The sequence below is a fragment of the Python bivittatus genome, unplaced genomic scaffold, assembly GCF_059951505.1.
Source record: "Python bivittatus isolate LINGU-HERP-01145 unplaced genomic scaffold, Pbiv_v1 ctg000580_np1212, whole genome shotgun sequence".
Taxonomy (NCBI): Eukaryota; Metazoa; Chordata; class Lepidosauria; order Squamata; family Pythonidae; genus Python; species Python bivittatus.
Window position 1 is genome coordinate 21783361 of NW_028277087.1, and position 12299 is coordinate 21795659.

Sequence of the window (12299 nt, forward strand, 5' to 3'; positions counted from 1 at the left end):
ACATATTCTGTAACACTGAAAGGAAGTTTACAAGGAAGGAATCCTGCCTGAAACATGTAGTTCAGCAGTCTCCAACTACGAAGTTCAATAGATGATTTGATGATTTGTGCCCAGTTGTAACCAAATCAGCCTAAAATAGGGCAACCTGTGCCTCCCATTCTGAACTACTCAGAAGAAAAGCAAGATATAAATGAGTGTAATAATTATAATTAGTTCCTAGCTCTACATAGGAATGGCCAGACAACAGATCTTGGTATTGAGCAAGGATTTCTGACTTTTCAACAGTAATAGCAAAGCACTATATCATTGAAATGAAAATAAGTTTAGGATTCCTTTAGTTTGTGTGGAAATGGTGCATATTCTGTTGAAATACTCAAATTCCTGGATTCAGAATTCTTTAATTCCAAATGTATAGCTTTGCTCCAGATGCTATTTAATGGACCTCAGGGTTCCAGTAAAAAAAAAAAAAAAAAGAGCTCTCAAGCCCAATGATATCTACCCTTTCCTGATGTTGCAAACTAGTCTGAAAAATTGTACTGGTCCATTAATAGATAACTATTATGCTACTTTCTATGGTATGCAACATGGTGCAGAGTGATCTGGAAATCTTTGCTCATCATCATATCAAAGCAGTGATTTGCTCTTTTTGGTGACATTTGCAAGAAATCAAACAAGCATGATACTCTGGTGTCCAATTGATTTGTTCTTTTCAGAGCCAGTTATTGAGTCTCACATCTTTGTCTCCTGAGATGGAGAGATTGAATGAAGTTAGCTTTAAATTGCCACTCTGTGACTTCACTGTAAAGAGATTACAGAACCTTAATCGGCAGTGGACTCAGAAAACTACTATGGTTCTGGAGCAATGCAGGTAAAAAGGACTTACTTTCATATTGTGATCTAACTCCATCACAGATGTTTATGTCACATTACTTGCAGCCATTGGCACTGGAATTACCATTTAGCCATTGGACACCCAAAGTGTTGAAATCTCTGTTACTAAGCTATATTGTGTATGTGATGTTTTCTTTCACAGCTATTTTCTACTAGCAGCCTTAATCATCCTTTGTTTTTGGTGGCAGTGTACTAATCTTACCATGCAACACTCATGGAATAGTTCCTTAGATCTGAGATGGGATTTTTGGAATCCGCTTTTGAATTTATGAACTACAGCCCAATGAGTTGAAAGAAATTTTTAATAATATACAAATGCTTATGAGCACATTAGAGAGCATAGAAAATGGAGACATTTAAGTTATAAAAAGAGTTGATCAGACAGTGAGATAATTTAATCTGTATACAAAACTGGGCAACCAGATTCTTCTTTAGAGCTCCCATGCTGGGAAGGAAGGTAGCAGACAGCCTGTTATAGAGCTTTCCCCTGCTGTGTGTCTCCCACTTTCATGTATTTCAAGAGGCACAATCTTTGAAGGTTACATGTAGATACCATGACTAACAGCCATTGACAAGCCCCATTGTCCATGAAGTTAACTAAATTTCTTTAAAGTCACCTAAGTCAGGTGTTCCCAATGAAATGCCATGGGCACTATTCTATTGAGGGACACTTCTGCCTTCTACTTTTGAATTTTTGAAAGATTTTGTTTAATTTTAAAACAAAATTAAATGTGAAGCTGGCATGCTGCATATAGAGAATTTTGGATTCTGTACAGGCTCTGTAAACAAAATAAATGAAGTTCTTAGCTCTCAGTCTTTGTTTATAAATGTGTCCATATGTCCATCCCAATAACAAAGGTAAGATGGGGTTTTATAATACGTATCCTTGGGAGCTACAGAGTGTAGCAGAGAAGTAGTTCACTAGTTTGCCTTTTAATAAACTGTTTTTTTGTGACTGGCCACATCCTTTATAATTGCCATTTTGGTTATGGACATTATGGTTATGTGGCTATTTTCTTGAAGTAACCATGACATGCTCTCAACATTTTAACCCCAAAATATGAGGGATCTCTCATTGGCTAGTTCCACTGTCTGACTTCTGGCAGCTCAATAGCTGTTTTTCCTCACTGGCCCCCTTAGATTTCAAATTAGATAACAGTCTTAATTCTCAGGCAATCTTCTGGTACTTTATACCCTGCAACTATGTTAGGCTACAACTGGTGGCTGGAAGTGATGAGAGTTATAATCTGTGCCATTGGGAAGGTACCAAGTAAAGGAAGGCCGTGGTGGAGATTTGTCTGCAGGATCATCAATAATAACTTTGATCTACTTCAAGTATACCTGTTGATGCCTGTAAGATTTAAGTTAGTCATACCTAATATAACTCCCAACTAAGAAGCATTTCATTTGATTTCTTTTTTTAAATTGCAGTGAACTGCAGAATCAGCAATCAGATGACAAAAAGTTTCTTCAGCAATGCCAGAATTGGGTGCAGTTTCTGGAGAAAATGAAAGAGACCCTGAAAGAGAACATGGCGGGTACACTTGAAAAGCTGCAAGAACAGCAGAAAGAATATGAGGTACTATTTCCAGATGTTTGGCCTTGATCCAAAGAACTGGGAGTTTGATAATGACTCGGTACCAGCTTTGAAATCATATTCCTGCCACAGTTGGCATTCTTTCAGTTTATTGAACTATAATAGTTATTAAATTCTGTTCATTACTTACAGATATTACAAGCAGAGATTTCCATTAATCAGCAAATTTTCAGTTCTATTGTGTCCAAAGCTCTGCATATGTTGGAATCAGGAGAAGCAGAAAACAGGTAAAATACATGACTTGATTGTGTATATCATGGTGAAGGTACAGCTGTCAATGCAAATGATGTGAACCCAAGCACCAACCATTTTTAGAAAAGTTAAAGCTGTCATCATAACTTAATGCATATGGAACAATTGGCAGAGCCAAAGACAGAAACTCAGGCCTGATCTTAGGCCTATGCAGTGTTCAGAATGGTGCAGCTAACACCCATGGTGGAACAGGGAACTGCAGAACCCACCCAGCATCTTCTGTTCTTCGTTGTTGTTCTGCATTATTCTATATAATAACATCTATTATCTCAGGTCTGTAATTTCCTACACCTGCTTATCTGGATGCAAGACCCATTGAATTCAAACTTTTAGAATGGGTGACTCTACTTCTGCATATTTCTGCACATTAAACATAATCAGCCTTTTCCAAAATAGTTCACTTCAGAGTCCTTGGTGTTCTCTGAGCTTGGTTGTTTTCTGGCAGACGTTTTGTTACCCTGAGCTACATATATTATCTTCTGTTGATAGGTCGCTTCAGATTGTCAGGGCTACAATGCCCAGAATTTCCAAATATCTGACAGATCCTTTCTGATATTTCTATAGATCAACGTAATTGTAGCATAGCTTTTAGCAGCTCTTCCCCATTATAGTGAGGTAGGAAAGTCAGCTTTCCTACAGGTCAAAAATTTCATAAGCTCCAGTGTACATATGGGAGCTGAAATCAAAAACATTTGAAGGATGCTTGGTTGTCTATGCCTGAAGTTTTATATTTTAAAAATAACACTGCCTTCTTTCCTGCTGACAAATCATTAAGTCAGTTCAGTTCAGTTTATTTACAGTCCAAGAGTAATAATTAAAAATGCATGAAATACACTGTGTGTGTGTGTGTGAGTGTGACACAGGTCTGAAACTATTCGTAATAAGAACAGTTTGTTAGACAGCTTCTGTAAGCCTCAGCTGTTGATAAAAAAATTTGCAACCTTCTTCTGAAAACTCTTGGAAAGAAGGAGAATGGTTATCTCATGGTCATAAAAGAACCACGTTTTCTAAGAATAGGTAGTATTCTGTATAAGGTGGCCATTTTAGTAATACATGTGATACAGTTTCAGCCTCCATATCTGTACATACACAAGCGCAGTGTTCAGCAACATGGAGGGGATGCAGGACTCTCAGATGGCCATATTCTGTAGCAACATGGGGTACTTGCTGAATGGTACCCTGGATCCAAAGCCATATGTTCACAAAGTGATGGTGGCACATGATACTGTATTAACACATCACTCTGGTTGCTTCAGGACTGAGTTTATCTCCAGGCTCACTCTGCTGAAGGAGCAGTGGCAGAGTGTAGTGCGGATGGCTCATCGGAAGAAGAGTGACATTGACAGCCTTGTAAAGCAGTGGCAAAAATTCACAATCTTACTGCAAGATCTCACAAAATTCCTCATGGATACAAACAGCTACATAGCTGCCATGAAGAGCCCGGACAAGTACGGCTTGCATCAAATTAGGAACCTGGATCACAAGTTCAAGGTTAGGCCTCCCATTCAGTATAATCAGAGAAACCAATAAAAAACTGCAATAGTCTTTTGTCTGGAAAATTTACATGGGCTTCAGTAACCTGGATAGACGTACCCCATAGTTCAAATTGCATTTCATACACATGTACCTCACTCATATTGCTTCCTGGCATAAATGTTAGGTTCAAATGAGATGAATAACAATTCTAACTTAATGTTGAATTATTATAATTGTTTATAATTCCAAATGTTGGGCTATTTTTTTTTACTGAATTGACCCTTAGAAATTTTGTTTATTTTAATATTGTTGATTATAGAATGGACTCATGTATTAATATGTCCTTTGAAATAAATTATTTTCTTCTTTGTGTTATAAGCAGCTTCAGTACAATTTTCTCACTTAAAGTGGCATACTAATTAAAAACCTATTTTTTTTAAAAAAAGCAAAATTGGTGTTTGTGTGAAGCATGCTAATAATCCCATATTATATATTGAATCTCCTGCCCCCAAGATTATACATTATTGGGGTAATACATGGCTAGACATGGGTTTAAAAACTTGGCTATACTAGTATAAGAGCCTTACATCAGCAGCTGTCATCTCAGCTTCCTTCTCCCTCCTGTGGAATTGTGATAATAACAGATTCCCGGGAGGATCCATATGGTCTCTCATTCAGCCATAATGCTAACCAGAGCTGGCTAACCTTTTTTTGGCCAAGGACTGCATTTTTAAAATACTTTTATTATTTTCGCTTCCCCAGGACCTCTACAGAAGTGGCAATAGTGCCGTAAAATCCATAGTAATATGAAAAGGCATGTTTTCTGCTAAAATTGTTAAGTAATTTTTAAGGGGATTTTTTTATCAAATAGTTTCGTAGATAATCTTAGGTATCTCTGTGGGTGTCCTTTCAATACTCTACATGCTGATCTTTTAACCATAACAATAATTTACTGTATCTTTTATGTGATAACAATCTGGGTTTGTTTGCTTTCTTGGTAGACTAAAGAAATACTTCAAAAGAGGTGGCAAACCAGATATTCTTTAATCTTGGATACTGGGGAAAAGTTACTTGGCATGGTAGCCCCTGAAGCAAAGGCTGCCATTCAGCTGGAGATGAGCCAGTTGCAAGATAATTGGGACAACACACAACTTCAGCTGGAGAAGATTACCAGGCAGTTTCAGGGCACTATACAGGTATCTGGCATAAATCAGTTATCTTTATAATGAACCAACTGGGTCTAGAGTTCCTCTTTTTGTGTGAATTTGCTGTTTGTGGAAGGTTGTTTTATTTATTTACTTACTGCAATTCATATGCCATCCCAATCCAGAAAATCTGAATGGCAGCTCGAGGCTTGATTCTATATCTTGCTACCCAATTCTTGGGTTTACAATTGCTAGAGACTGAACTTGGACTCTTTTGCATATGTAGTATATGCCTTATTATTGAATTGTGTTCACCAGCTTCTTATGCATTTGCTGTTGATTATTGGGGGGGGGCAGTATTTCTCTATAGGGCAGAGGTAAGGAAATTGATTTGTTCAGGGATTTGATGATGTTTTTGATTTAAAGATGAATTGTATAATTGTTGTATGGTATCTTGGGGTCCTATTTTAATTTGTAAATGCTGTACAGGAAATGCTTAATCATAGTCTGCACAGGCTGTGATTCTCTCAAAGATCTTCTGGGATTGCAGAAGGATACTGTTGGATTGGTAACACTGGGTGTTGCTATTGTGTTTAGCTATTACTTGTCTAGTTGCTTAAATATTGTTTGCTTTTGAGGCAAAAAGAAGTTCTGCATCTGAATTGCTCCTGTTGTTTTGCTCATTCTTGAGATCATGGAGTCAGAAGAGACCATTTAAGCCAATGAGTTTGCTTCCTGCTGTGTGTAGAAATCCAAATAAAAGCATTTTGATGTCTCCTCTACTTGTACACATCCAAGGAGTGGCAGTTGCATACCTCCCTTGATAACTAGTCCCACCATAAAATTCCTCTTTTGTTATGTAGGTTTTTCCAACAGAGGACTCAGAGAATAGTGTATTTGCAAATCAGTGCAAAAATTATGAAGTCGGCAGATAGGCACAAAGAATCTTTGTGGATACCATTTTTCTTCCTCTGTGTTATAAGGAGACCCCCAAATGTATTGGAGGTTACCTGATACCAGCAGTGCCTCTATATATTGAGCAATAAATATTGCTCATCATGAACTCATTTTATTTTTCTTCTTTGAAATTACAGACCTGGGAGAGCTGTGAAAGGCAAGTCAAGGACCTGGGCCACACTTTACTAGAACTCAAAGGAAGAATAAACGAACCTCTCCCTGTAGAACATGATGCATTGCAGGCAGCCATGGAACATGTTAAGGTATGAAAAATGTGGAGTTTTTAATTATTTCCCAAGTCTAGCTTTAAAGGTGAGGGATTAATGGTTTTAGCTGTTTTCTAGGAAAGCCAAGGCCTCAAGCACTTTGAAGAACATCAGTTTTAAAGTTTTTCACTGACTAATTCAAGGCGTACCTGCACAACAATTCTTGATGTTCTAAAATAAGTTCAATATTGAACTAGGATGCTGAACTAGTGCAAATGGAACAGTTCTGGAATTAATGGGGGAATAACAGGGACTTTCTCTCCACACAGATACAGTTCTTCAGCTCAGAGGCAAGCAGATGTATTGAACAGAAAAGATCAAGTTGTCTGGCTCTACTGAGATTTCAGCCCCTGAGATTTCTGGTCACTGAGGCTTAAAAAGCTTATCTGAAGTTACTATTATTAATTCAAAAATTATGAATGTGATATAGCGCTTTTTAAAAAATTGACAGGAAATATTTTAAGTTGCTAATTAGTTAAATAGTGAGAGTTGTTCCTTTTGGTGTTAGTGAATTATGTGAAATGAGACTCAGTCAGTAGTGGTGTAAAAGCAATTGTGCAACCATCAGCTAGGTAGCTAGATTTGTCTGGAAATTAATCCCCCAGAATTCAATTGGCTGTATTTCAAATTTTACCCAGGCTTTCTTCAGACTTATACACATTTACTTGAGAGGAAGAATTATTAATCCTGGTGAGTTTTATTCCGAGTAAACCAATATACTCCCTTAATTTTTAAATGCCAGAAGAGTAGCTTTGATAAATCTCTTCTAGAAGAAGAAAAAATAGTCTCACAGATATCATGCTGCATCTTAAATAAAGCTTTATACCACTGTACATTTAGTTTAAGAGTTTGAGGTGCTCAGGGGAACTCTTTGTGTTGCTCAGTGAAAATGACTGATTTCCTCTTCTCTCCAGCTGCCTCAGCAACAGGCAGGGAAAAAAAAGTCAAGATCCCAGCACAAAAGGTCCTGCCCATTTATATACATGCAAATTGCTCTCCTCCTTTCCTCTCCCCCTCCTACAGGCCAATCATAGGGTTAACCAAATGGTTTGGAGAAAAGGGAATGGAGGCAGGCAGGCAGGCAGGCAGGCACACACACACACACACACACACACACACACACACACACACCCCGCCAGGAGCTTGCTCTGAAAGGGCTGTTGTTTCCCCCTTGGTGTTTCCATGCAGGCGTTGGAGAAGTCCCTCACCAACTGGAGCCAAAATGCAAAAGAACTTGATGCCAAAAAGGTGGAACTGGCTCACTTTATCCTTGCAGAAGATGTGATGGTGCTGAAAGAGCAAGTTGAACAGTTGCACAGCCAGTGGGAAGAACTCTGTCTCCGAGTAAGTAGTAGCTTATTTGGGCGCGCTGCTGTTTGCGATAGGGCTTTAACCAGGATGCCTTGTCGACTCTTCAGTTTTGCATAAAGAAACACACGATAAGCTTGAGAGATTTAAAGCCCTGTTGTTTTCTAAACAATACTGTTAGCAGATGTCGTTTTTTGTGGCCGTGAGGGGAAAAAAAATATCCTGCCTTGCGGCCCCAGTGTTCCACCAAATTTTGAAAGTTTTCAGCAACAGGGCAGTTCGGAGGACATTCTGGCTGAAACAGATGGTGTTCTGGAAGTAGACCAGCAGTCACTGGAAGTCTTTGTTTGAAGTGTTATGGGTGATCTGAAATAGCCCAGAGCAGAAGGACAAAGGTGTGAGAGTAGATAGTTATTCCTTATATTTTTCTCTGCATGGTTTTCTACATTTTTTAAAGGCGCTTCTCTCTGAAACTTCCTCAACTTGAGTTTACTCTGCATACTGTAGAATCAGTGTTTCTCCACCTCAGCAACTTTGAGATGCGTGGACTTCAACTCCCAGAATTCCCCCAGCCAGCAAGCTGGCTGGGGGAATTCTGGGAGTTGAAGTCCACGCATCTCAAAGTTGCTGAGGTGGAGAAACACTGCATAGATGAAGGTTTGAAACATTAGAGTTGATAATGCAATTTTCTTCCATTACCAACCATGCCGTTCTTAAACTTTATGCACCTCACAGTTGTGCATTACATTTCTCAGGGGTCAGGGATACAATGCTATACAGTTACGAGGCTGCTTATGCAGTATTAAAGTAATGTTCAGAGATCATCCCCCGGGTTCTAGTGTGAGGCAATGGCGTCCCATTTGTGGAATTCCCTCCTCAGTGGTGTCTACCTGCTGCTAATAATAATGCTACTAATTGTTTGTTTTACTGCATTTTAGCTTTTTAAAATCTTCCTTGAAACGCAAACTGCGTACATTTAAAATACAGTAAGTAGGCCTTACTTTGAATAGATATGTTGGATTTAACTGCATGGCTATAATCATAATATGTTTAGCTGAGGGTGTTTCTTACAGGTCAGTAACATCTTTCCAGGTTCCTTTTTCATATCCAAGTGTAACATGAACCAGTTTAACTTTAATATGTATAAATCTTAATCTAACCCTGCCTGTTATTTGTCCTGCTTTACCATTTTTTGTTTCAGATTTTAGACTAAATATCTGTTGTCATTTTGCCCACTATACAGGAACTTGGCTCAGAAGTGAGAAATCATTGTTGGCCCAGGGCCAGATGAAGTCTGCTTTTGCACTTGCTAAACTAAACAATGCCATGATTTGGCTTCATAAGTTGTCTGACACATGGTTTTGCTTAATGGGACTGTCCAAACCATGGGTCTGATTATGGTTAAGGAGGAAGGACTTTATAATCAGTAACCATGGGATGTTACAACATAGTTTATCTTAATCCCAGCATGTCATTGGACTCTACATGTTATATAAAGCCATCTGCCAGTGTTTAACTTGCTCATGGATATGGGGAGCTTGGTGATCATACTTAGAACTAATTATAGCTTAGCATGCTGCAGGAATATTCAGTGAATTAATGGCAAAAGTTAGAATCCAATTCTGGTTCCAAAATTTATATTGTGATTGGCCTGTTGTTCTGAAAATCAAGATGCTACAAATTAAAAACTGCATCAGTCTCTCAACCTAAGCTGGGTAATCTAACTTTAGCCATACAATGTTTTAGGTGCACAAAATTGACAATCAGCATGTCCTGCTTTCTTTCCTACAGATCTCCCTAACCCTAAGTTGGAATCTCTGGCAGAAGTATATCTTCTGAAAACAATTGATGGAAAAGCCCATACCCTGCCTAGTTAAAAGCAGGGCAGTGCAGCTGACCTGGAGCCTCTCAGAATTAACCAGCCAGATGCTCCTGCTGAAAGGAAGAGGAAAACGAACAGTTCAGGCAGGCTGTCTGGAGCAAGGAGAGGGGAATGTCAAGGGCAGGGTTTTAGCATGCCAACACAGTGGGGAGAGTGTGTAGGTTGCTCCAGACAAGAGAGAATTTAAGATAGATATAAAACTTGCATATGCTCATTAACATACTGAGGTGCAAATGCCAGAACTGTTATCCAAAAATACAGTGTCCTTCAGTGTATTTGGAAAGCTTAAAAGCAAGTAACTTTATCTGCTGATGACGATCATGATTATTATTTCTATCATTATTATATACAGTATTATTAATACCGATTACTCAAATCTTATTTGCCTTTAAATGATCCATTAACCTAGAAAGCGATTGTTTGCACTTCTGTAAAGTTGATTTTGTACTTAATGTTTTAAACTGATTTATACTGCTGAGTTATTGGGCATTTTAGAAATATCAAGATATTCAAATTGACAGGCCCTCATACAGCCCTTACTGCAGAATCTGCAGCATTGTAGAAGTGAACTTGCATTTCTGAATGCTGAGAAGATGGAAAGTAAAAGCAGATTAGTAGCTCTTGAAATGTAGCTTGTCTCTGGTCGGCAACTGTAATAAAGTTATGTAGCTATGTACTGTATGTAATGTAGCTTGTCTGTTATCTATTTGAACTTTAAATCATGGTAAACACAAGCTACAGGTAGCATGTTTTATGGCCTTGCTCATTCATAACATTAAGGCATACATTTTTGGTTTACCATGATATATGAACTCCCCGTTTTGCTTACCGCCCACACATGAAGCATGTTACTGTCTTATTCAGCTACCTACAGTGCATTTGGAAAGTATTCAGACCCCCTTCACTTTTTTCAATTTTTTTATGTTGCAGCCTGATACTACAATTGTTCAAATTCATTTTTTTTCTCATTAATCTACATTCAGTACCTCATAATTTCACGAAGTGAAAACAGAATTTTAGAAATGTCTGTAAATTTATTAAAAAGAAAAAACTGAAATATCACATGTACTTAAGTATTCAGACCCTTTACTCAGTACTTTGTTGAACACCTTTGGCAGCAATTACAGCCTCGAGTTTTTTTCAGTATGATGAGACATCCTTTGCACACCTGGATTGGGGGATTTTCTGCCATTCTTCTTTGCAAATCCTCTCAAGCTCAGTTTGGATGGGGACCTTCGGTGGACGACCATTTTCAGGTCTCTCCAGAGATGTTCAATAGGGTTCAAGTCAGGGCTCTGGCTGAGTCACTCTAGGACATTCACAGAGTTGTCCCTAAGCCATTCCTGTGTTGTCTTGGCTGTGTGCTTAGGATTGTTGTCATGTTGGAAGCTGAACCTTTGGCCCAGTTTGAGGTCCTGAGCACTGTTTTCATTGAGGATATCTCTGTACTTTGCTCCATTCAGCTTTCCCTCAACCCTGACCAGTCTCCCAGTTCCTACTGCTGAAAAACACCCCCACAGCATGATGTGCCACCACCATGCTTCACTGTTGGAATGGTATTGGGCAGGTGATGAGCGGTGCCTGGTTTCCTCCAGACATAACATTTAGGATTGAGGCCAAACAGTTCAATCTTGGTTTCATCAGACCAGAGAATCTTGTTCCTCACAGTCTGAGAGTCCTTCAGGTGCTTTTTTGCAAACTCCAAGCAGGCTTTCATGTGTTTTGCACTGAGGAGAGGCTTCCGTCTAGCCACTCTGCCATAAAGCCCAGATCAGTGGAGGGCTGCAGTGATGGTTGTCCTTCCAGAACTTTGTCCCATCTCCACACAGGGTCTCTGGAGCTCAGTCAGAGTAACCATCGGGTTCTTGGTCACCTCTCTTACTATGGCTCTTCTCCCTCAATTGCTCAGTTTGGCCAGGAAACCAGCTCCTGGAAGAGTCCTGGTTGTGCCAAACTTCTTCCATTTGAGAATTATGGAGGCCACTGTGCTCTTGGGAACCTTCAGTGCAGCAGAAATTTTCTTGTAGCCTTCCCCAGATCTGTGCCTTGCAGTAATCCTGTCTCTGAGCTCTGCAGGCAGTTCCTTTAACCTCATGGCTTTTGCTTTGATACAGTCTGCATTGTTAGCTGTGAGGCCTTTTATAGAGAGGTGTGTGCCTTTCCAAATCATGTCCAATCAATTTAATTTACCACACATGGACTCCAATCAAGGTGTAGAAACAGTTCAGCAATGATCAAGAGAAATGGAAGGCACCAGAGCTAAATTTCAAGTGTTGTTGCAAAGGGTCTGAATACTTATGCCAATGTGATATTTTGGTTTTTCCTTTTTAATAAATTTACAGACATTTCTAAAATTCTGTTTTCACTTTGTCATTATGGGGTACTGGGTGTAGATTAATGAGAAAAAAATGAATTTGAACAATTGTAGTATCAGGCTGCAACATAACAAAATTGAAAAAAGTGAAAGTGGTCTGAATACTTTCCAAATGCACTGTATGTCTTTAAAAATCCAGGGTAGCATTATG

At 38.9% G+C, this 12299-nt stretch overlaps 1 protein-coding gene across 6 annotated transcripts in view; it reads left to right on the plus strand.

Annotated features, from left to right (window-relative positions):
* Nucleotides 1–12299, plus strand: part of SYNE2 (spectrin repeat containing nuclear envelope protein 2) — a 231703-nt gene that overhangs the window by 188110 nt on the left and 31294 nt on the right. For all 6 annotated transcript variants that reach the window (XM_088149745.1, XM_088149748.1, XM_088149747.1 and 3 more), the window contains 7 exons: nucleotides 714–868; nucleotides 2323–2470; nucleotides 2621–2715; nucleotides 3997–4231; nucleotides 5218–5412; nucleotides 6456–6581; nucleotides 7773–7928. In XM_088149745.1, the coding sequence (XP_088005871.1) occupies nucleotides 714–868; nucleotides 2323–2470; nucleotides 2621–2715; nucleotides 3997–4231; nucleotides 5218–5412; nucleotides 6456–6581; nucleotides 7773–7928 (1110 nt within the window). The remainder of the gene's footprint in view (nucleotides 1–713; nucleotides 869–2322; nucleotides 2471–2620; nucleotides 2716–3996; nucleotides 4232–5217; nucleotides 5413–6455; nucleotides 6582–7772; nucleotides 7929–12299) is intronic.